Source organism: Microchirus variegatus, assembly GCF_963457635.1.
Source record: "Microchirus variegatus genome assembly, chromosome: 11".
NCBI lineage: Eukaryota > Metazoa > Chordata > Actinopteri > Pleuronectiformes > Soleidae > Microchirus > Microchirus variegatus.
The window spans coordinates 13,467,218-13,491,724 of NC_139812.1; the positions used below are offsets into that span (position 1 = coordinate 13,467,218).

A 24,507-nucleotide genomic window follows, 5' to 3' on the forward strand; every position below is an offset into this window, starting at 1 on the left:
GATAACGTTTGTCGATATCATCTGTGGACCATAGAAAATAATCCGTGTTGCCAGTTGTGTTTCTTAACCGCAGTTTTTAAAGAACCTGAATAGGAATGGTGGTCACGTGACCTGCACGGCCCGAGTCTCCACAGACACACAGCGCAGTGATTCATCGCTCTATAAACGATCTTTGCTCCCTCTCTCCCTCACTCTGTCTCTTATCAGCGAGGAAACTTCAAACCCGCTCGTCCCACATTAACCTGAGGTTCAGCCTCCTCTGGACTGTTTGTGTGAAACAGCTGTGAACACACGACTCTGTTTTCTGTTTTTAAAGAAAAGAACGAACACAGCAGCACCACTTTAACAACATGCCTGTGCGGGTGGTGTTGCAGGGTCCCGGACCCTGGGGATTCAGGCTGGTTGGGGGAAAGGACTTTGAGCAGCCGCTGGCTGTTTCCCGGGTGAGTTGCTTGTCACTGTTCGCTGTTATCAAGGACAACACCTGAGTTTATTGTCCACCTCTTGTCTTCGCCGTGAACAGGCTAACAGTTAGCTTCCACTAGCAATAGCCTCAGGTAAAGGTGCTACCGTTAGTTTACACAAGCCTGTACTTTAGCTAGCGTTAGCTTGTCGCCGGCGTGTTGTTAGTGACTGAAGTTGTTTTTTTTACTTCAACACTTTCACTGAGAGACAGCACTTAACACTAGGCTAAAGAATACATGACGTGTTTTTCAGGTGGGGAACTGTAATTCGCTGTTTGGCTTATTGTTACAGGTGAAACTATTATTTGACGTGAATATTTGTGTTGTGACCAAACAGGCAGAAAACAAACCAGAGTATAACACAAACTACAAATAATAATTTTCAATTAAACCCCGTTTATGTATTAGTCCAGGTTTTGAGTGTATAGGTAGCCAAATTATAGACATTAAACTTAAGCAGCCATATCTTACCCTGTCATCATCAGTGGACCAGAACATTTCCTGATGATGAACAGACATTCCATTCAGTCTGCGTATTCCTCATCAATCATAATAAGAACAATATAGAAGAGAGTGACTCATTTTCAGGGTCACATTAATCCTTCATTCCAACATTTTTATATCTCCTATTTCCAGGGTTAGTGAGTGAATTTCAGTTCCTTGTTGAGCAACTGAAAACCACTGACTTATTGATAGATTTGCTATGAGATTAACTTGACACTTGACTTGAATATATTATAATTTCAGCCATTAGCTTAATTCTAATTCTGTTCATGCTGCATTGAATGTATCACCCTAAACCAGAAGTCTCTAACTCACATGCGGGCCCCCAATCGATCACATGCAGCCCTCCACTTAATATCATGTTATAATGAAAACATGCCCCACGACCTCACTGTCTTTTAAACACAGTTTGTAGCTGAGGCACAGCTGCCAGCGAGGTGATAGAATAGAATATATGTTTGCTAGCACTGTTTATTATAACAGTAATAATAAGACATTTGGTCATAATTTTCCCATTTTTAAATGTATCAATTACAACATTCTATTACATATATAAACACGCTTGTTAGGGCCCGAGCCACGAATGGCAGTGGCCGAAATGGCTCCTCCTACACTATTGTTTATGTAATTTAAAATAAATGTCTGTTTTTATCATGATGCAATATTGTGAACAGCATTGGCCCCCATGTCATTTCAGTTTGAGACCCCTGCCCTAAACACACATAAAAAAGCAGCTATATACTCTATCCGCTGTTACAACTTTGAATTAAAAGCATAAACTTTTACTATCCCCCTGTGTTGTTTAAACCTTTCTACTGAGTCAACAGTCATTTTACAGGACCATCTTACATCTATATACATACTTTATTGCTTTATTAGACACAAGTACTCCAGTTTATTTTTTTTACAGACGGACACCCCTGTGGCTGTAATGAACCAGAATATGACTTTCCACTGTGTACTTTAGGCTGCTGTTCTTGTTGTAAATGTTGTTGCAGTGGTAGGTCCACCCCACCCATGGAAAAGTGATCAGGAATTTCTGCACTTTGCCAGAGTCTATCTCAACCTTATCTATGACAGTGGAGCCGCCGAGCCTGAACCACTGAAAACACCTCTGCCTGTGTTTACTGTCAACAAAGTTTTCAGAGACAGAGCTCAAATCTAGTAGTAGCAGCATGTTCTCATTTGATTAGAACCTTCTGGAAAGCACACATGGAATTGAGAGCATATTATGTTTGTTGTAAAAGTGTGCTTCCCATTTTTAATAAGTTAACTTTGTAGACTGTCAATGCTTACAACACTAAATGTTTGAATGAGGCATGAAAACACATGTGTTAAGACTTTGCCTCACGTGTCTCAGAACTTACTCTAGAGTTACAAATGACTGTGCAAACACGTTGAGACTCAACACATGAATATTTTAGCCCAGATTTCTGAAATGTTTGACAAATGATTGTTGTAAATATTAAAACATTAAAAGAATTTGAAGGCGCAAAAGTCATCATTGCAGTTGACTGATTTGAAACCTTTTTTTAATGTGGTAATGTCACAGCCCTTAAAGTTGTTGCTTTATATTGTGTTGCAGGTGTCCCCTGGGAGTAAAGCAGCTCAGGCCAATCTGTGTATCGGAGACATCATTTTGGCTATCGATGGAGAGTCAGCAGAAGACATGACTCACTTGCAAGCGCAGAACAAGATTAAGGGCTGTATCGATGAGATGGCGCTCTCCATAGACAGGTAGGATGTAACCGCATGTACCAGTCTGATGTAAATTGCCTCAGGCTGGAAAAACACTGAGTAACTTGAGACGGTTCACCTACACTCAAGGTGTTCAGGGAGTGATGTTATGCTCTTAAAAGGGCAAGTTTGTCTTTTGTTTTCCTGAAAGGAGTATATGTATGCTAAGCTTCGGAATACAGTGTCATGTCCGTGTCAGAATATTCTTATAGCAGATTATTTTAAGCAGTAGGTTTGTTGAACACACTTGAGGAGGCAGACTGAAGTAATTTTGACCATTCATGTTAAGAGAAAATCAAGAAGCCTGGCAATGGTACCTAAAATAATTGTGCTGTATTGAAATGTGCTACAAGTGAAACGCTTTGTTCACTTGTGAATAAAATCATGTTACTTCGTCACAGTGTTTACACAGGAAAACACCCAGAAACAGAAATATTTTTCAGGCATGTTACATTAAAAACCAATATGTGTAGAATTCTAAGCTATTTTCTCCCTCCTCTGTCCCTCAGGTCGGAAGCTAAATTGTGGTCCCCGCTTTCATGCAAAGAAGGGAAGACGCATCCATACAAGATGAATCTTGAATCAGAGCCTCAGGTGTGTATGTGTCGAGCTCAAACCTTCAGGCAGCACCTGAGCTTTCTACAAATTACTTGCCCAACTCTGTCATTTAGATCAAAATTGCGAGTGTTCCCATTCACAGGTAGCCATATATTTTCTGGAAGCTTGCGCATTCTTGTCCAACCACACCCGCAAAGGCTTGTGGGTTCTTTTTCTCTTTATAGTGTCAATGATGAAGTCATTGTTTACTTTCCAACAGGAGGTTTCCTAGGAGACGGTAGTTTATCAGCCAAGCTCTGACGCAATCCACAGTCCCTGCCAGCTGAGTGGAAAGTTGAGGCCAAAGTGTGAAATCATGTAGGAAATGATGTGATATCTTCCAGACTCTGTGTGTTTCACAAGTCACAGATGTTGCATATTTTTGTTATACACACAAAAGCACGTGTTTCCAGTGATTGTCTGGAGTTTTTCACTTTGATGCCACTTAAGTTTTTGTTATATATTCAAACCACTGTATTGTTCAATTTAAGTTCATGTAACATTTTTCCATGCAAGTACTGTTTTTTTTGTCTTTTCTTTTTCTACATGAACTTTCTTTCTGAGACTCTGGGGTATTCTGTAATTAACATGTCAGATGCTTGACGCACGAGTTATGTTGAGAGGCTTTTTCCATGTTTCCACTGCAAAGCATGGGCTACATTTTGTGGTATTCGTGTGCCCACTTTAATGGCATGCCAGTGTGATGATGTTAACTGGTTAGCTACAATTAAGGCTGACTCCAGAGTCCAGACTGATAAATTATGTGTGACTTTGTATCAAACTTGAAGCAGTTCTCGAAGGAAAAGACATTTTCACTTCAGAAAAGTTTAAACATTACTTCTATTGAAACAATTGAACCACATGTAATACTACAATCGTAACTGCATGTTTTTTGTACATGTTCATTGGAAACTGTTGTGGCCACCTTTGCATCAAGTTTGTCGTACATGTGTGTTGCATGTGTTGGATAGTGTGAGTTATGTTAAGTGTCAAATACTTGCACTCACCAACTTCCTGTCTGGTTAACCTTTTTAACAGAAGTGCTTTGATTTTTACAGGAGGTGAAACACATCGGGTCCACCCACAACAGGAGCGCCCTGCCGTTTGCTGGTTTTGGCTCTAAAGTTGTGACCAACCAGTACAACAGTCCCTCTGGTCTGTACTCTTCAGAGAACATCAAGAACTTCAACTCGGCTGTGGACGAGGTGAAGACCATCACTACAGCCAATGAAGCCACCAGCAAGTAAGAAAAAGTTCAAATTAAACTACTTTTACTCTGGTGACGGTGCCCCAAGAGGGTCAGGATTAATACAACACTAATGTTATCACAAACTCAAAGATTTAACTATGGTCTTTGGAGTTTGAGGTTTAAGAAAGTGCACATCGAATACATCTGGTAAACCATTAGGTTTTTTTCGGATGCTGCAATTTTAGAATTAGTCGAGTTATATCTCCACTCTGCAATCCATGTTTTTTAAAGTAATTCCTCACTGTTCTCTTGTGCGATAGCTTTTTTCCCAACTCCTTTTTTTTATCGCAAATAAAAGTATGTCCATATACATCACCTTTTTAAAATTGAAAAAGCAGGTCAGAGTTAAGCAACATGCCATGCTCTCCTAGTGGTTACTCTTTTTATCATTGAAGTTACTCTCTTACTGTGCACATGAGTTAAAAGAAATTAAAAAGTGAAGAATAATAATGACACTAAGAATAATTTAGATTGTTTGAATTTGTTGATTTTTTTTTATTGATTTATTTATGAGTTTGCTCATCAAACGTTGAGCTTGTAAGACTTGGGCAACTTTTGTAACAAAACTTAAATCTTTTTCTGCACCAGGGAGGTTTTGTTGTTTTTGTTGTTTTATAAAAGTAAGGGATGACATTGTGGGGGGGGTGTAGTTTGTAGATTCAGTATTGTATTTTAAAAGCAGTTGTATTCACACTGTGAGAAACTGCGGGGCATTTGCAGAGCTTTGTGCTCTGAGTATTTGCCCCAGAATTAATGTGTGGTGATGGTCAAACAAGTGGAGGTATTCAGAGCTATAGGGGGATTATATTAAGATTCTCATACCACTTACTTCAGCCTTTAAGACCTCAAAATGTTATAAGACTATATTAAACCATTTTTTTTTAAATCATTATTTCAGCTCAGATTTTGTCAGCTTCTTTTTTTCTTTCATGGCTTAATGTATAAACATTGAGGATATGCAAAGACAACATTTTTACCTACTGCTGACATACTTGCTTTGTAGATCTCCTTCAGATCCATCAAAGATGAACAAGCGGTCGCCTGTGACCGCAGATTCAGAGGTCTACAAGATGCTACAGGAAAACCAAGAGTCTGATGAGCCTCCACGACAGTCGGCTTCATTCATGGTGCTTCAGGAGATCCTTGAGACTGGTATGAACCCTGATTATTATTCACAGTTTCTATAAAGTATTATTATATTATTATTTTTACACTGCATGCTTTCTGTGGAAAGCACGAATAGATTTATTGGGATTTTCTGTTAGAAAAATATGTAAAATCATCAGAATCTGTGTTCAGATCTCAGTCTGTGTGATGTTTGTAGGTGACCCTGACAAACCTTCAGGCTTCAGGAGTGTGAAGGCACCCACGACAAAGATCGGCTCATCAGTGGGGGGTGTAGAGAAGTTACCCACCTGTGACAAATGTGGATCTGGGATTGTGTAAGTATTTTATGATTCTGCTGTAACCGTCTTATATAAAGCGCACAAAGGATTTATTACTTCCAGATCTCATTTCAGTGGCCCAGATTTGTGTTCACCTCTGCACTGATAAGATTCTGGCATCTTTAAGGTGCCGATATGCTGTTTATCTTGTTTCCGTCTGATGACATTTGGTAAAAGATAAGATGAGGAACACAAAGAGGCCATGAACATCTCAGGATTGTGTCTCCCTCTTGTGGCTGAATGTAGTAAAAACCACCAGATGAACCTTGCTCCCGCAGCTCATTTGTTCTCTTCACTTCACTTGCAGTAGTGTTGAAATACAATTTTATTTCATTAGAAGAAATATTAAATTAATGCAGGTATTCATTTTGAGTGAGTTTTCTGTATTGGATTAATTTTCCCTTACAATCCATGATATTACACTTTGGTCACCTGAGGTTGTTTTTTAAAAATGCTATTGAAATGTTTCAATTTTAATGAGGTTTGTTCCCCCAAACTTGGCATACAGGAAAATAAGCCTGTTTTTCATAATGTCGATTTGCACATACAAAAGAAATTGATTACTAGAGATAAGACGAGCATAGGCATAATTACATAAATTATCGCATGTTTCAAACATCCATCCATCCATTTTCTTGTCTTTTAGCTCTTGCTGTGAATCCAGTCCTCCTTGTGAAATATTGTACAGCAGAATTATTTTACTTTTTGTAAAGACCGTCATGAGTATAAAAAGGAATTTGTCCTACAAATATGTGATTGACTGGGAGCAAGTCTTTGCCACCATGTCGGTTGTAAAAAAAAATTCCCACTAGATTCATCATGTTCAGCAAATCGTTGACAATATTTGGCCACGCAGAATAGTTCTTAATAATTTAAAGTGCATATGTGATGTGATATTGTACATCATGTGTTATCTGATCTTTACATGTGCACTTCAGGGGGATTGTGGTGAAGCTGAGGGACAAGTTCCGTCACCCTGAGTGCTACACCTGCACAGACTGTGACACCAACCTAAAACAGAAGGGACATTTCTTTGTGGAGGACCAGATTTACTGTGAGAAGCACGCACGGGAGCGAACGACTCCGCCTGAGGGCTACGACGTGGTCACTGTCTTCCCCAAGTAGAGCGCCGGCTGAGCTCAGCCTTGGACTGCACACCACTAAAATTGCATAACATAATCCAAGACATTACAGTATTTAGCTCATGCTACTCTTAAGACAATCAAACGAATCATTCTCTGTCTGGCATTCTGCTTCAGTACAGTCACTGAAAGGCATGAAAGTAAGCAACTACCTGTTTTCAAAATGTCAATTTGCACATTAACTTAGGCTACTACAAAAGATAAATTGATTACTGGAGATAATTATTATTCTCCTCTTCCCCTAAAATGGTATTAGAATGACAGCCAATTGTTGTCTTTGTACATGTGAGTCATGTTTCTTTTTTAACAGACAAACTCCCCCAAGAGACGACATAGTTTTCTACACTTTTATTAAATAAATAGACCAACTATATGCTGCAAAATAGCACGGAAAACACATTTGAATGTCACTGCCAAATAAATATTTTTTATCTTTAACCCACTGTGTCACAAGTCGTTGATTGTCCTCCATGGTATTTTAGTGACATCGTCTGTGGTCATGAGATAAAAAGACAAAAATGTTCCCAACCTCCACAAATGATGTTAATGGCTAACTTTGAAAAGTACTTCATTTTTTAAAATCCCTTTTTAGTGAGAACTTTGTGTTGTAGTAAGGTGCTGCCCTGTGTGGGTTTTTATCTGAACACTGGCCCCTTGGCACAGCAGCCATTAAGCATGAAGATATCATTTAATAAATTACGTGTGATTTTCCTTCTCTGATTTATCAAATTGGCTGCTGTGTCAAGGGCTCAAGATCAGACGTAAGTGCAGGTGTTGAAGGTTTTGTCCAAGTCCTAATCTAACTACTGAACATGTCGCTGCAGGTGACATGCTTACTCTTTTACCCGTCACTGTTCATTACAAAAACACTTAATTAATAACAATAAACAATTAAACAATAAATAGTGCAAAGTTTTGAGATGTTTTCACCACATAGACGCGAAATGAAAAGCTTCGCCTCTTCTGATGATTTTACAGCTCATTTCATTGACCGACGCGTAATAGCTGTGCGGGTCAAAGTCAGGTGAGGACACATAACCAGAATCTGCAGGTGAAACACTCGGCGGGTTCCTCAGGTTTGACACCAGCGTCAGGTCCGCCGTGCGTCCCTGCGGGTCTGCCATGCGCAGAGTCTCCGTCAGAGCCCAGATGTAGTTGTGCGCAAAACGCAAAGTTTCTATCTTGGTGAGTTTTGCGTCTTCGGGCAGCGCGGGCAGGATGCTTCTCAGCTCGTCCAGGGCCGAGTTCAGGTTGTGCATCCGGTGACGTTCCCTGTCGTTTGCTTTCATTCTGCGTCTTCCCCGCGGTCCAGACCTCTCACTCCTGCTTCTGTGCTTGGGATGTCTTGTTGAGGACGGTAGTCTCCGCATTAAAGTGTCTTCTGAAGTGTCCCCAGCTTCATCCTCGGAGGTGTGGGTTGTCGCTGGGTGTCTGGACGTGCGCAGGTCACCGGGCTCGCATTGGACTGCAGGAGACATCCTGTGCAATTAAAACAATGATGAGTCTCCATCAACACTGCTGTAGCCAAACTTAAAACATGTTTTCAAACATGCCTCGTGTGGAGATGATTTTACGTATCTCCGTCTTTTAAATGATGCACTGCGGTCAATACGCATGTGCACTACAACATATGGAATCCATACACCTAACAGAAGAAGGGTTGTTACAGTATGTTGACACTTACTTGTGTGCTCGTGACAGGTGAAGCTTGGATAAGGAGTCAGTCAGTCGTCCTTGTTAATCCTGCGCTGGAGCTGGAGGTGCAGACGGTGCACACGTGCAGCTGACAGTGAGGGATGGATGCGCATCTTTGTCATTTTATATGGCCTTTATCTTATCTTTTTGCCTGAATCAACAGCGGCTGTCAAGTAGCCAATCAGCTTCCAGGCAGCGCGTCCTTCACCCTCTCCATCTCTCAGTCTCCACAGTTCTTTATGTGTTCGTTGTGATTTTCATTTAAATACACTCAGAATGAAGTGGAATAGCTGATGCCAGCTTAATATATTATCTCAAAATGATTGTGAAATAAGTTCCCCTAAGCATTGTGGTCTATTAAATAAAATATTGGAACCATTAATTAAAATATGACAGGATACAGAATGAGCTATGCTTATAGTTATTATGATTATATTACTATTCACGTATTAGAAGTGGTAACAGCAAACATTATTGTCACCTGACCACTTGGCAGTGATGAACGTGTTCTGCCTTGTGCGTCAGTAGTTTTGTTTATTTCTTTGTTTTCTATGGACGCACACAGCAGAGGGAAACATTTTACGCATAGAATCTTTATCCAAATCAAACATAGTAAAGATGTTTGCTCAGATCCACCGTATGATCTCAAGGCTGCAGTATATGTATATGCGTGTCTTATTTGAGACGTTTAAATTGCGCAGATAATCTTATTTTTTTGGCTGTAAAAGCTGTGGCATTTGAGTAAGTATTTAAAATGTTGCTTACGTTTTGGAGTGAAAAATTATTTTAAGCAGAAGGTACGAGTTTGCTCATGCATTTGTTAATAGATCTCCATCCTTTATGGTTAATTGTGCCACCTTTTACGCACATGTTGGCACGTGTGCTGCCTGGTGCACAGTAGTTATGGTACATTGAAAACTGGCTCCAAGTTCAGAACAGCACCACACAAATACATAAAATCACGATTATTCGCAAATATATTTTTATAATTAAGTATATAGGTGGATTTTAGCTGTGCGCTCAAGTTTGGCATTTAAGAACCTTGAATACTTGAAAACTCAACCAAAACCGTTTTTTCATGAGAAGAAGAGAAACTAATTTAAACTAAATACTCGTCTCTGTGTAAGCGAATACAATTTAACCTATATCAAACAAAGTGTTTATTTTAAATGCCACACGTTTGGACAAACGTTTGCTTGCTGCGTTAAAGCACAATGCTCCGCTGTTTGGACAAAGACAATTACGCATGGAGCCACCTGACAAAGGAGATTTAACAGGGCCAAACCTTTTGTGTGAACTGATAGTACAAAGGGTCTTGTTGTGTGTGACGACAACAAAAGCTCGATTGCATCTGTAATGTGAGCCTACATGTGTGCGCAATGGCCTCTCCAAACATGTCCAATTTCGCCCAAACTCAGTATAGCGCATGAGAGGTTTGTAATATAACTGTACATTTAAGAAGTTAAAGACCAATAAAATGTGTCAGCAAATACACACACGTCTCAGCTCCGGTGGGGGGAGAGAGGGGGAGCGTGGCTGAGCTCAAACATGATTTACAATTGCCAGCAAATGATCACAAAAAAACTCCCCTGAACTTTCTGTCTAAATATGTGTTTTGGGAACAATCTGATAACCATATGCTTTCAATAAACTGGACAAATATACTTGTGAGATATGAGATGGTGCCTTGCTGTTATAAAGGGCACGAATACTCTAAAGTAAACTAAATATTACCACTTTACAAATAATCATTGATGCCAAATCCATATTCGGATATCGTGAACAGGTGTGGGTTTGAAGTTGCCAGTCTCTCTCCTTTGATTTTTTTATCAGTGTGCTGTAGTGTCTTGCTTGTTATGCAAAGTATAGGCAAACATAAGCGGCCAGTCGCTGTGGAAATAACAGATATCAGAGAGGAGTCGCTACGAAAAGTGATTTAACAATATTTAACAATAAACCGAGTAAGCTCCAGAGCAGGTGATACCTGCCCGATTCTCCTGATTAATACTTCCTCAGCTACTTCACTTTACAGTCTCTTTGCTTATTTATTATACAAAATCTATTTATTATTATTTTAGCAAACAGAAGTACCAGGTGGTGCTTTATTTTCTTCTTCAGCTTTTTGTTTGAAGGACGTTTTGAGGGGGCAATCAAAGTCCAACAACTCGCTGACCAGATTGTTGTCATCCCAAACTCGCAGCGAAGCCATTCAATGTGCCCCCCCTCCTCTTGTTCTCTCTGGCAAAGAGCTGCCGAGAGAAGAGAAAAAGAAAAGGAAACTTCTTCAAGAAAGGAAAAACATCTTAAAACATTTAATTGCAACCCGGATGCCATATGTACACCTCTTGTGCAACCCCTCAACAATGTGACTGCCTTTTAGAAAGTATGGAGTGCGCCTTTGGAGACGTGTGCGCTTTTGGAGAGGTGCGCACGTCGTGACCAGAATGACCCCGAGCACACTTACAACAAGAAGTAATTCACTTTTAATGTGCTTTGGAGTTTCCTTTCACGGGCATTTCATTGTAGCTCTCACCTCAGCTTTTGAACACAGTGTACACCAATTACAGTGGAATAGCTGTCCTTTAGAAAGAGTTTGTCTTTTTGTAAAGATTGAAGATTTTAAGCACTAAGGGGGCTGTGGCTGCAAGTCGCCCCCTTTCACCCTCCAGACTACGGTAGATTGTTGTTTTTCTTTTTACGCTGGTTGCGTGTTTGCAATGCTGAACTTTGCATTCATTAGTTGCTCTTTGAGGATAACAAATAAGAACAAATGTGCATTTTCTATAGCTGGATAAAGTTCTTACAGAATATTTATGTTAGCCACTGAACATCAACAAAATGTCACTTCTACTAAAACTAACACAGGTCTTTTTTGTGTATGTGGGGCTTTTCATTTGAAATGTTGTGTCCATGATGCTTGGATGTGAATATAAATAAAATACGATTTCCATTGTGGAGAATGTCCCATTTTTTTTATATAGTTTACAGTTTTATAGATTTATGGTGATACGCTGATGCATGTGAACATAATGCAGCAACTGTTTAGGGCTCTTTAAAACTATTTTGAGCTTATCTATTACTATAAACTGGCATTCACAAGGAAGAATTATCAGCTGCATTGTAACAGCCACAGTGTACACCACAGTCTGAGCTCACTGACATCGTTATTTCAGTGACTTCCTCGGTAGTTTGTCATATAAAATATTTGTATTTATGTATGATTAATTAAAATGAAAACATATTGTCCTTTTTAACAAAGTAGAGACTTTCATATTTAGAGACAAAAGTTATTATTGCAACATCTTTCTTCATGGTGTACTGTTGGCGTTGCACATGCAGTACCACTGCTCGGCAGCTCAGTGGCGCTGTTTTCACTTGTAAAATAAAAAACGTCCTCACAAAAGCATAAAAAATATTTTATTAGTGCTACTCAGGATTGTTTTTCATTTTAGTGACAATATTTGTGGCTTAGGGACTTTCGTTGAAAAATACATTTGTTGCTATTGTACAAGACAAAATAATTAGTATTTTAATTCAATAAATGCAATATAAATCCATGATAAGACACAATAATAAATAGAGGTGATGGTGAAGGTGATGATGATCTCACCACTGCAGTCTGTGCTCTTTTGTTCACTTGTTGTCATTAAATGTACGCAAACTACCGCACTTGTATATCTTCATTTATAAATCCATTCTTGGTTTGCTGCCATTTTTTTTCCTCCCTGTTTCCCAAGGCCTTCATTACATTAAATGTTTCCTCAGAATGTAGTGAGCTTGACAAAAAAGTGTTTTCCTATACTCTGCTCCTTCAACCTGGAAAATGCTAAAGCACGATCTTAAACTATCCAGATTGGTCCAACTATTGGATTTTACATTTATTTTAAGAGCACTAGAGTGAGACTCTTTGGAAACCTGTTCCTGCTTTTAGTATGTTTATCTGTTTTTACTTGATACTTAAACGTGTACTGTATTGCAGTATTAAATCTGTCTGTAAGTACATTTTCTTATATGCATGTTCAAAACAGGCATTTGTTGTGAATGAAATGATTAATGTATGCATGGCCAGGATATACAATCTAAAAATTAAATATTACAACTAAAAGTTGCCTCCTGACTAAAATGGACTTTGCAACGATGAAACTGTATTTAATGCATCTGCACTGCAAACTGTTATTTCAAAAAGAAAAGAAGCAACAACAACAACAAAAACAGATGATTAAAATATGACTACACAAGTGTAAGGACAAGTAATGATAACAGAATAAGCCACCACCCACCCACATATATTTTTTAAGTTTTTTAATTTCAAATGTTAAGAAGTTATTATGTCCACTTTTTATGTATTGTATGTGTATTGTTCTGTGTAGCAGTGTGGCTCACAAAATAGTATCTGTGCTCCTGTTTCTGTGATGAGAAGTAGCTCATTCAGAGAGGTGTGGTTTCTCTTCTGGCCACAAGGTGGAGTATCCGCAAAAGTGAGCACAGCTCCCAGTTCCATAGTGTGCCAGAGTAATTTATATTCTATTTTTTCCAGCGTGAGAAATACAACGTGTGTCAGGAGTGCGTGACGAACCACCAAAAAGCGTGACTGTCACGCTTAATGCGTGCGAGTCCTCTCATCTTGAAGTTCTGGTGTGGTGAAAGTGCATTGCAACAGAAAAAGCTTAACTACAGGGTAGGGTAAAGGGTAACTACAGTGGCCTTTGCATACCAGAAAAGTGAGTTCAGTTCCCATAGCAACTAGAATATTGTATTTGTTTTCAGCTGTGAGCGTATTTACTTTATTCAAAAGGCTTTACATAAATGTTAACTCAGCCCTAAAACGCGAAAGCATACCGTGGCTTGTTTGTCCCTCCGGGCTCCTGCAGAAACATGGCGGCGCAAGATGGCGGACTTCATCGCAACAACCTTGCCTAAAGTACATTAAAAAAAACTTATTCCAAGGCTTCGAAAACCAAAAGGTTTTTATTTTAAAGCGACTATACACATATACAGCCATACGTATAAGGAGCATACCTATTTATGTCGATAAACCCTCCTAAATGTTTCACACTGCGCCTTGAAATGGAAGATCTACAAACTATGTGGGGCCACACCACCCGCGGGCCTTGTCATGGCACATATCCATGTGACTGTAAGATCAGCGCAGGCGGCTATGTCAGTCTACTTCCTGAATCGGGGGTTAGCTGCTTGTTGCTGTGTTTCATAGCACCATGTAGATGAGAAGCAGAAGAGGGGGAAAGCAGCAGCAGGAGGCGACTTTCCTGAGAAGCAGAGACGAAAAGAGGAATTTGGGAGAGAGTTGACCTCGAAACATGGATTACTGGGTGAGTGTCGCTTCACTTCGCTCTGTTTTTGCACATTACGCACACAGTGCGGCTCATGTGACGGCGACACAGCTGCTGTAGAGAACAGGAAGACTTGTTTATCGCCACTAACTCGACTTGTTTACTGGCGAAGATGCTGCAAGTTCACAAGCAGCGAAGCGAAGCCCTACAGTAGAAACAATTCACCCACACGTTAATACTGCAATGTGACATTTAATATGAAGAAGTGTCATTGTCCTTGATAATCCACAACAACAATATAAACAAGTAACTCATAGATCTGCCTTTAGAATGATTCAAGGTTTGTTTTCGTGAAGTCACAAAGCTGATTTGTTTTCTAATAAAATGTGGAGCAGTGGAAAGTAGAGTTCCTCCTTGTAGCAGGTTTAAAGCTCCATTCTATTGTTCACTGACGCTCATACAGTTTAAAATTAGACATCCTGTTCAACACAAACCTACAGGAAATCCAAACAAAGCACTGCTTTCAATAATAATGCCTGTAACTGCAGAGCTGTTGAGATTTGTGGGATTTTTCCTCAAAGGACCAACATCAACTTGTGTTGATGGAGTACACCAGACATCAGCAGCAGACGAAAGACTAGAGGGCAGCTTGTCTTACACAGATGTGCTGTCAGTGCAAAATTACCTTCCAGACAAACTCTGTCCTGCTCTCTGCTACTACATCAGTCAAGAATGAGCTTGATTTTGACTGGAAAATCAATGCATATCATGATAACACTTGTTTAGACACACTTATAAACCTTGACTATCAATATGTGCCCTTTTACTGTAGCACAACTGTAAAAAACAACAAATATTATTATACATTTTCATACTTTGTTTCCTTATACTGTATGTCACTCCTCAAGGGGAAGGTGATGAGCACCTGCTTTACCCTGCTGTGCGCCTGCTCGTCTTTTCATTGCAGTTGTTTGCATATCTGTCAATGTTTGTTCACTTTTGACCGTCTTTTGAATAAAGCAGTAATAAAAAAGTGTGGGCTGTGGCTCCCTGGTGAGCAGTGAGAGATCATGCCAATAAACAGATATAACGTTTTATCTGTCATTAAACTTCAAACAATTGTAAAATATTTTAGGATTGGTGGGGCAGAATTTAAAATGGGCCACTACTGTTGAATTTGGGAATGACTTCTCTCTGGGTCTCTCTTTTAGACTGTGAGCAGTGGTGATGTTGTGCTCACTGCCAGCTTTCACCTTGCTGTATCCAGGAGCAGCCACCCTGCAGTCACACCCAGTTTTCCATGAGAACATGACCTCCCCTCTGAACAACAAAAGCTCTTCTTACACGAACAGTCAAATGTTGTATGAGGGGGAGCTAAGGAATGGGCGTCCACTGCTCAACAATGAGTCGCACAATACGCATACAAAAGTCTTTGTGTGGAGTCCGTTTAGGTTTTCCTGGAGCGAGACTCGCTTTGAATGGTTTTAGATAAGTGGGTGGACCAGAAAGGGAACTATATTGGCAGAAAATATGTTGGATAACATAAAAAGGCCAGAGGTAGACCTGCCTAATGCACTGACATTATGTGTGTAGCATCAGTCAGTTATGTATTAATCCTGTTGTGAACATTTCCAGTCAACATGTGTTAGAAGATATTTTCAGTGTAGACATGCTTGTCTCAATGCAACTGATCTCGCCAAACCTGTATGAGAGCAAGGTAAGGGTTAGCAGGCAGGTAGATTCACTCCCCATTTACTATACATGAAAAAAAAAATCCAACTTCTCACAATACTCAGTGGCTGATTGATGAGGCGTAAATAATACCTGACCTCCTCTTAGGTTGGAACTAAGTAAGTGGAAGGTTCTGACTTAAACACAGATGTTTTCTTTCTTTGCAGAAAGTGGAACTTTTATCATATTTATTATATTATTTCAGGTGTTACTTAAGATAATGATCTTTGAACCTTCAGCTTTTCTCCATCTGATTGTGGCTGATGTGGAGAAACCGGTGTCCCTGCTATCAAATTGCCCGCTATAGTGTTGTAAAAACACGGCGCGAAGGAGAGATAATGAAAAGATAATAATGCTACACTTATGAAATAACATTAATATGTAATTATCGTGTTGCATTAAGGCTCAGTTAGATCTACCCACTCACTCAAAAATAACAGCATTCATGTTTGGATGTCCAAAAAGCATTTCAGCAGTTATTGGTAACAATACAGTTCTGTCTATTTCAAGTACAACTTCCTGTCTTGTCTCACCAAGAATGACTCAACCGGCTGCACGTGTTGTTGTGGGTTTGGGTGCTGGGAGGGGCTTGGTGATAGTCGTGCTTTCAGCAGAAGGAGATCTCTTAATCTTCACATGGACGACTGTCTGAAAGACTTCTAAAAAACAGTGTTAGGAGGAAACTGAGCTCTGTTAGATCTGACAATGGCTTTGGGAGTAAGTACTAGAATTTGACCATTTAAATCAAGACTTAGGACTTAACGAACTTAAATCAACCATTTTATCGATAGTTATTTATTTAGTGTATCGTTTTACTCTAAACATCAACATTGTGTGCCATAGAGTTTGACTTAAAGGAGCTGTATGTAAAAAAAATAAAAAATAATCTATTGAGTCAAAAATGACCATGCCATCACAGATTTAAGGAAACATGTTCAACCGAAATACTAGTTAACTGATAACAATGGTGCAAAGTTAATTAAAATGAATTGTACAGCCCGAGAATACTGTTCATGTTAATGTTGTGGAAAAGACAGTGCTTCTCGTAGGTCTATCTTTGGATTCATGCAGAATTGGTTCCTCAAACTACCTGGCAACCTTGAGTGTCTGAGGAGGAAGAGCATGGGAGACGATGCTCTCCTATATTTTTTTCATTTAGATTGGAGTACACACTCTAGTTGTACTGTATGTATTATATAGCCCCTATAAATACATCACATATTATTAAATATTAACACACTGTTGGAAACCAGACGTCTCTGAAACTCTCCTGTGTCAGTAAAGCCGCCTTCTTGTATTGTGATACATTGTGTGTGTGTGTGTGTGTCTGTGTTCAGAGTGCCTTGGAGGTGTATAAGGAGATGGTGCTGCTGTATGTGGAGGAGGGCCGGCGGCAGGTGAACTCTCACTGCGCGCACCTGGAACCGTGGCAGATCATTGGAGTGACAATCATCGCCACACTGGGAGCAATCTGGATCAAGGGATTCCTCTTCCAGCAAGAAAGTAAGCTTTCACATGTGACACGTCGCTACAACGAGGGGTCTTGTGTAAACTGCATCAAAAGATAATAATAAGTCAACAATGATGCATCATGCTCACTCAGCTTTCTGAGTCATACTGTAATTTGCAACCACTTCACCTCTGGTAACGTACTTGTAACAACACGTGGTCTGAGCAATTTAGGCAATTACTTTTCTTTTATCCCTTTTAGTTTCCCTCATGCTCTGAAGTCTTCCACTACTCTATAAGGAGAAACGTACATGTATCTTTGTTACTGAGAAATCACAAAGACTTTGCAGATGTACTATCAGTCAATCAATGGTTGAATTCCTCCACAACAGAGTCTGCCTCACCCATTATACTTCAGCTCTTTCGAGAGTGAGAGAGAGCTGGAGAGTTAGACTAAAAGTTCTAAGTCGACATGGTTCCAGTTCTCATCGTTCACTTTTTGCCCAGACACGTGATGACTGGTCACAGTCAGCTGATTAATCTGTTGATGTACCACAGTTTCACCACAGCAGCTGTCTTGTCTTTTTCTTTTTGGTTAATAGGTCTGATGTCACGAATAAAGAAGCGGTGCTTTCGACTCATCAGAAAAATACCCTACATTGGCGGAGCAGTAAGTATCTGTGGTAAATCTGTTCCCTCTTTTCCTGCATATGGGCACCGTCTCTGCCGTCTCTGGCTCCATGAGTCACTCTAAGATGATAACGCGCAAAGGGAGGGGAAGGTGGGGGTCAGACCTTTGGCACACATAATATCACGCAATAGTGATAACACTTGGTTACTTCAGGTCATTGCATCACTGTGAGTGAGAGCTCACTTTCAGGCTTTATCAAAATATGTCAATAGCACTTGTTATTTATTTTCGTGGCTTTTTAAATTACTCTATGGTGATATAGTCAATGCCTCTAAATCAACTCTTCCCTCTCTCTATGGCAGATTCAGAGCCAGCTGAACAAGGCTTTGGATGACATGTCTGACAGTCTGTGTACTTTGAAGAATGGGATGAGCTACACTAAACAGCTGCCGTCTAAAGGACTCTCCCAGACGCAAGTGCTAGACAAAATCCGAGAGTACCAGACTCTGAGTAAGTCTCCGTTCCCCCCGCCTGAGCTTTCCCTCATTGGTCATAAACTTAACAGCTGAGTCCCTGCATTTGTTGTTTTAAATGTGTTCTCCTTTAATTTCAAATAATAACCATGAGACTTGTTTTTATATCCCAATGTTAAGCTTTTATGACCAATGTGAAATCCCAAATCACATCTGAACTATTCTGAGAAAACCAGTTTTCCAATTTCTAAAGAGACTCCGTGTCATTGCAGATGAGGTGAAGTGGGAGAAAGGATGTGTTTCGGGTGCAGTGTACTGGGGTGACGAAACGCTGACCAAGCTGCTGGTGAAGGTATTCATCTTTGTCTCTCTCTCAGGACCTTCGCACAACACAATAACATTTTAGCATTAGTTACTGATAGCAGGACATTGTTCAGTTTTGTACGATTAGGCAAACTAATTCTTTGCTACAATAGTCAGTAAATATGAGCCGGGTTAAGGAGTATTTTCTCCTGCTATATCTGTAAATGTTTTTATTTCTCTATCTTTTTAACTTAAGGTGTATGGAGATTTTGCTTGGAGCAATCCACTTCACCCAGACATCTTTCCCGGCGTAAGAAAGATGGAGGCTGAGGTTGTCAGAATGTGTTGCACACTTTTCCATGGTGGTCCCAACTCCTGTGGCACAGTAAGTAACCGTACTGTACATGCTCATAAAATACACAGGCCAGACTTCATATAACATTATTTACATCTACTTTGTTCAGGTTACTTCAGGGGGAACTGAGAGCATACTGATGGCCTGTAAAGCATACAGAGACATGGCGTATGAACGAGGTGTCAAATACCCTGAAATGTAAGATGAGCCGTGTCTGTGTGTGTGTGTGTCGAGCCTTTTTGTTTTTTTCACCGTAACACACAGCTTTTAATAATGTTTATGTGTTTTGTTCTGACCTCAGTGTTGCTCCTGTGAGCGTCCATGCAGCCTTTAACAAAGCAGCACATTATTTTGGAATGAAGCTTGTTCACGTGCCCCTTGACAATAAAACTATGAAAGTAGACGTGAAGGTGAGAATACAACATATATAGACCGCATGTTATTCTTAGACGCGAGCTCCCCTCATATTGTTTTTGTTATTTTATTTTCAAAGGCTATGAAGAGAGCGATCGGCAAGAACACAGCCATGCTCGTGTGCTCAACGCCACAGTTTCCTCATGGAATCATGGATCCTGTTGAGGAAGTCGCTAAGGTCAGATGTGAAACATTTTCCTTTTTCATGGGCTTACAAATGAAAACAAAGAAGTCCCATGATGACACTTTCCCGCGGTGTGTTCCAGCTGGCTGTACGTTACAACCTCCCGCTGCATGTGGATGCGTGTCTTGGAGGTTTTCTCATTGGCTTCATGGCCAAGGCTGGTTATTCACTCGCCCCGTTCGACTTCAGGGTAAAAGGCGTTACCAGCATGTCTGCAGACACTCACAAGGTAAGGAGTGGCTGCTAATTTCCCTTCAAATAAATCTGTTTTACATATTATTTTGTTGTAATAGCTTACAGCAATCATAGAATGTAGAGAGGATTCATAGAATACGCCATCTATGAGCTCAGCTGGCTCTATTTGCTGTAGTTATTTTAAAGCTACACTGTGTATATTAATGTGTAATCTGTGTGACATTCCTCTCCAGTATGGCTACGCCCCCAAAGGCTCCTCAGTAATCCTGTACAGCGATAAAAATTACCGTCACTACCAGTACTTTGTAGCTCCAGACTGGCAGGGTGGGATCTATGCCTCACCCTCTGTCGCAGGCTCCAGGCCAGGTGGAATCATCGCCGCCTGCTGGGCGACCATGATGCACATGGGAGAGAACGGATACTTGGACGCCACCAGGAAAATCATCAGTACAGCACGCAAAATCAAAACAGAGTAAGACACTCAGATTCACCCAGTGTATTTATAATGATACAGAATGTCATTCGTCTTTCAACACCTTTTAACATTTTTTTTTTTTCTCATTCACAGAATCCGCAAGATAAAAGGAGTGTTTGTGTTTGGAGATCCGGAGGTGTCAGTAGTGGCAATAGGTTCAGATGATTTTGATATTTTCCGTCTGTCTAATGCTCTGACGTCGAAGGGCTGGAATCTGAACACTCTACAGTATCCATCCAGGTACGTATTAAACAAGAATCGGTGGAATAATAATAATTATTATTATTATTCACTGTTTTTAATGTGTCATTTTTTACTCTTCCACAGCATCCACATTTGTTGCACAGTTCTGCACACCAAGCCTGGAGTTGCAGATCGCTTTATCAGTGAGGTCAAAGAGCAGGTCGCCATCATCATGAAGAACCCCAAAGAGAAAACTACAGGAATGGTGAGAGAGCTCTGCTTACACACCTGACAAATTTACATTAGGGTAAAATATAAGTTATTAATATAAGGTTTCAGAACTTTAGGTTTACTGTATTATAGAATATAAAACAAGATGCAATATGACCACATGAGATACCACCAAATATCCAATGACGTCTATGACGTCATGCAAGGATGAGAACTTTAATACATGAACTGTTTCAAACATCTATCTTGCATTTTTAATCGGCACACAACATTCCGACTGCCGCTGCACTGTTTGAAAATGCGATTTACATTGAAATTTAGTGTTTCAACCCTTAATGTGGCTGCATGTTTGATCAGCAATTAATTGTTAAAGACCAATTGTTCTAAAATAAAACACACTGGGTGTCTAAGGCAAATAAATATGATGGCCGATCAGCCATTCATTTTACAGAATTGGTTTAAAAAAAAAAAAATTATGAAATGACATGACTAACTGTAACTAACTTTAGCACTATAACTGAATGAACATTGCACTGATTGTTAAAACAAAACAGACTATACAGACAGAACATCTGCACTGGAATGTACCAGGAAACCTAATGTGGTTTAGTATCATCAAAAATATGAACAATGATACTCTAATGCAGGGGTGTCAAACTCATTTTCACTGAGGGCAACATCAGCATAATGGTTACCCTCAAAGGGCCAGATGTAACTAAATGTAACCAAATATAATGTAAAGGTAACTACTCCGTAACATATTGCTTAATAACTTTCTGTATTTATTACTTATTCAAGTTACAAATATGATGCATTATAGATGTAACCCGGTCCGCGATGGTAATGCCGTCAGTTTGCGGGTAACGCAATTGCCATGCATTGTGGGAAATATAGTTTATGGTCAACGCACGTGGACGTACAGCATAGACCTATTTTAACACAGATTTTTAAGACCAATTAATCACTCGCGGGCCACATAAAATGACGTGGCGGGCCACATCTGGCCCTCGGGCCTTAAGTTTGATATATGTGGTCTAATGAGGAATGAGGAAACAGATATGAATGGTTTACAACATGTTTACAACAACCATCGATTGTCACGTCACTGTTATAGTAGAGCAAAGAAACCAGAACATATTCATTCTTAAGAAACTGTCATTTCATTAACAAAAATCTAAAACACTGAAACTGATTACTCAGTTGTCGAATAGCTTTAGTAATACATTAATAGATTAATTGTTGCAGCACTAACAGTCACAATAGAAGGCTTAAATTGCAGCTTTAATGATTGTGTTGTTTTTAAACACTCCACTGTTTTTTCCTCACTTAATCTTGCTTGAGAATTGTGTATTAGTTTCCCACTGGGACTTGTTCTGCTCCTCAGGGTCATACCTGAGTCAGATACGAACACACACATGCTGTACATATACTTTCAGATTTATCTTGACCAAAACAAGCCGAGTATCTCGGTATCTCTAAAGTCCATCATGATTAAGCTTTCAGACCTCCACGTTGCTTCTCTATCAGAATATTGCAGTGATAACGGCATGTAATCTATGCATGACACAAACATCTTACTCAACATAGTTTTCACTTAATAACATGTTATAAAAATACAGACTTTAAATATAAGCCAGTATGTTAAAACCCACTTATAACTGGACAACATTAATAAAGGGGCGTTGTTAGATAATTATCCACTAACAGCTACACTGTGCACTGATGCACTCGCTCATGTTTCAGGGAGCGATCTATGGCATGGCCCAGTCCATCCCAGACAGATCCATGGTGACAGAGATCTCCCGAGGCTTCCTCGACTGTCTCTACAGCACTGAGGTGCGCGACACCAGCCACATGAACGGCAACGGCAAAGCCCACTGAAACAGAATTGGGCCCCCCTCACAGCCCGAGCACACTGCATGCTTGTTTTCCTCATAAGAGCTCTGATGTAACTGCTCAACGGTTGCCTTACCTTGCACACCTACAACATGGGAGAACATCAGTGAAGATCTGTGAAGCACAAGCCACTGTCATTTTAATCAGCCCCAGGGGGTAATCACATGTAATTCTGAGCCCAAACGGCTCAGAGAAGTGACAACTTTTTGGTCTTTTCATTTAATTAACTCAATGACATAGAACTGTGTGACTTATGTTTTTCAATGTTCATTTTAATTGTTTTTTAGCTTTTGTCAAATGCATATATCTGGCATAATTTCATTGTGAATTAATTCAGATTTTTTAAACTCCAGAAACATTTCAGCTTGCAAACACTGCTTCAATGACTCAGCAACAAATACAGGCCACTGAATGCTCTTTAGAAACTCTGTGCTGCCCTCTAGCATGAAATCTGATGTACTGCTCCAGACTGGCTCTACACATGGAGCTGTGAATACCATTTTCACCATCATATAGAAATAGTTTGCTGGGAAATAGCATTTAAATGAGAATGCACTGCTATGCCCTGACAAGAACATATCAGGTAAATCTGTAATTCACTTGAAACTACACTTCTCTGACTTTATGTCTGTTTATTCTGGTTTGCACTGTGTTTGATGACATTCAGTTTTTTCTTTTTTAAAGTCTATATATTTGTGTTCTAACATCCACCATGATAGGGATTGCAGACAGAGGGATAATAACTTGCAATGTGGGGTCTTAAAATACAACAAATTGTTTTTAAATTTAAGCGAGAGACAAGTTGCAACCAGGAAAATGCATATTTGAAAGCGGGAAGAGGAATCCAAAGATTACCAGCCATTAATTTTTTTTTTTTCCAGCATTGGGGAAGAACTTGCGCATAGTCGTTGGCTTGTAAAACAATCTTATAATAACAGACTGGACTGAAAAATGTTTCCAACCCTGGTCTAGTGTATATTATCATGTATCAGACACTTTACTCAGTCTGCAGAGTCACCTGTGTACTACCTTTTTATTTTAATTATTGTTCTCCTAATTCAATCTACCTCAGTTTCTGCTCATCCACTTATATACATTCTAACAGGGCAACTGTTTTTATTTTCCACTTATAACACAAACTGCAATAGTGTTCTTAATTGTCAGTCACAATCCGTTCAGCAGGAAATGTGTGCATTCAGTCGGTTGATAAAGTCACGAGGTCACACCAAAAGGACCTTGTGTTGTTCTCATTACGTGTTCTCTCCTAATATTTTCGCTTCTTGATCTTTGTATTTCCATACAAATATGTCCACGTTTGTGCAATATGTTTTCCTTTTTAAATGAATGAGAAACGAAGGGGATTGCTCCACTATCAATGTTATGTTATTAGAGGCATAGTGTTGGACGATGTTATCGGTGTAATTTACCATTTGTGTTTATAAGTCACTTAATTTGTGAGGCTTTTCTTAACCACCTGTGATTTTACAACACACTGAACAGTTTTACAAAGATGATAGATGAATGTATTTTAGGTTATTACATGTGCAGGGACATTTTATTTTTCATCTTTTATTCCTTCACGCCTTGTCAAATGACTAATGACAGATATTAGGACATTAACAGCCCCACTAAACCCATCCATCTTCAAATACTGCAGCCAGTGACAGGATGTGGAGACATGCCTGTGCAAAACAAACAAGGGCTTCTCCAACAATGAACAACCATCCAATTTGCTTTTTAGTCAAAAGTGATGAATAAATGGCAAAGAAATATCTTTTTAATAAAAATGTTTAATGCAAATTCCTGTGTAACTGACAGTAGTTATTCTCTATTTGTTTTCTGTCTGTAAATTAATCACATTAT

The 24,507-nt window shown here is 39.6% G+C and overlaps 2 protein-coding genes across 2 annotated transcripts; both read left to right on the forward strand.

The window, feature by feature from the left end:
- Window positions 1-202: 202 nt before the first annotated feature.
- On the forward strand, window positions 203-7,536 carry pdlim1 (PDZ and LIM domain 1 (elfin)). Its single transcript, XM_083897261.1, has 7 exons — window positions 203-443; window positions 2,554-2,705; window positions 3,215-3,299; window positions 4,361-4,545; window positions 5,555-5,703; window positions 5,876-5,993; window positions 6,935-7,536. The coding sequence occupies exons 1-7, from the start codon at window positions 351-353 to the stop codon at window positions 7,119-7,121; spliced, it is 969 nt and encodes a 322-aa protein (XP_083753387.1). The 5' UTR covers window positions 203-350; the 3' UTR covers window positions 7,122-7,536.
- A 6,508-nt stretch (window positions 7,537-14,044) lies between these two features.
- Window positions 14,045-24,350, forward strand: sgpl1 (sphingosine-1-phosphate lyase 1). Its single transcript, XM_083897788.1, has 14 exons — window positions 14,045-14,163; window positions 17,193-17,358; window positions 17,907-17,974; window positions 18,298-18,445; window positions 18,681-18,760; window positions 18,968-19,096; window positions 19,176-19,264; window positions 19,368-19,476; window positions 19,560-19,658; window positions 19,747-19,893; window positions 20,093-20,331; window positions 20,428-20,574; window positions 20,662-20,782; window positions 22,492-24,350. Exons 1-14 carry the CDS (start codon window positions 14,152-14,154, stop codon window positions 22,627-22,629), a joined length of 1,692 nt encoding a protein of 563 aa, XP_083753914.1. The 5' UTR covers window positions 14,045-14,151; the 3' UTR covers window positions 22,630-24,350.
- Window positions 24,351-24,507: the final 157 nt, after the last annotated feature.

Excerpts from the sequence above, each read along its gene's own strand:
- pdlim1 (XM_083897261.1), top strand. The coding sequence starts at position 351 with ATGCCTGTGCGGGTGGTGTTGCAGGGTCCCGGACCCTGGGGATTCAGG. Across the intron at positions 3,300-4,360 it reads ATCTTGAATCAGAGCCTCAG|GAGGTGAAACACATCGGGTC; the intron begins GTGTGTATGTGT and ends TGATTTTTACAG. Across the intron at positions 5,994-6,934 it reads AAATGTGGATCTGGGATTGT|GGGGATTGTGGTGAAGCTGA; the intron begins GTAAGTATTTTA and ends TGTGCACTTCAG.
- sgpl1 (XM_083897788.1), top strand. Across the intron at positions 17,975-18,297 it reads TACCCTACATTGGCGGAGCA|ATTCAGAGCCAGCTGAACAA; the intron begins GTAAGTATCTGT and ends TCTCTATGGCAG. Across the intron at positions 18,761-18,967 it reads TGACCAAGCTGCTGGTGAAG|GTGTATGGAGATTTTGCTTG; the intron begins GTATTCATCTTT and ends TTTTAACTTAAG.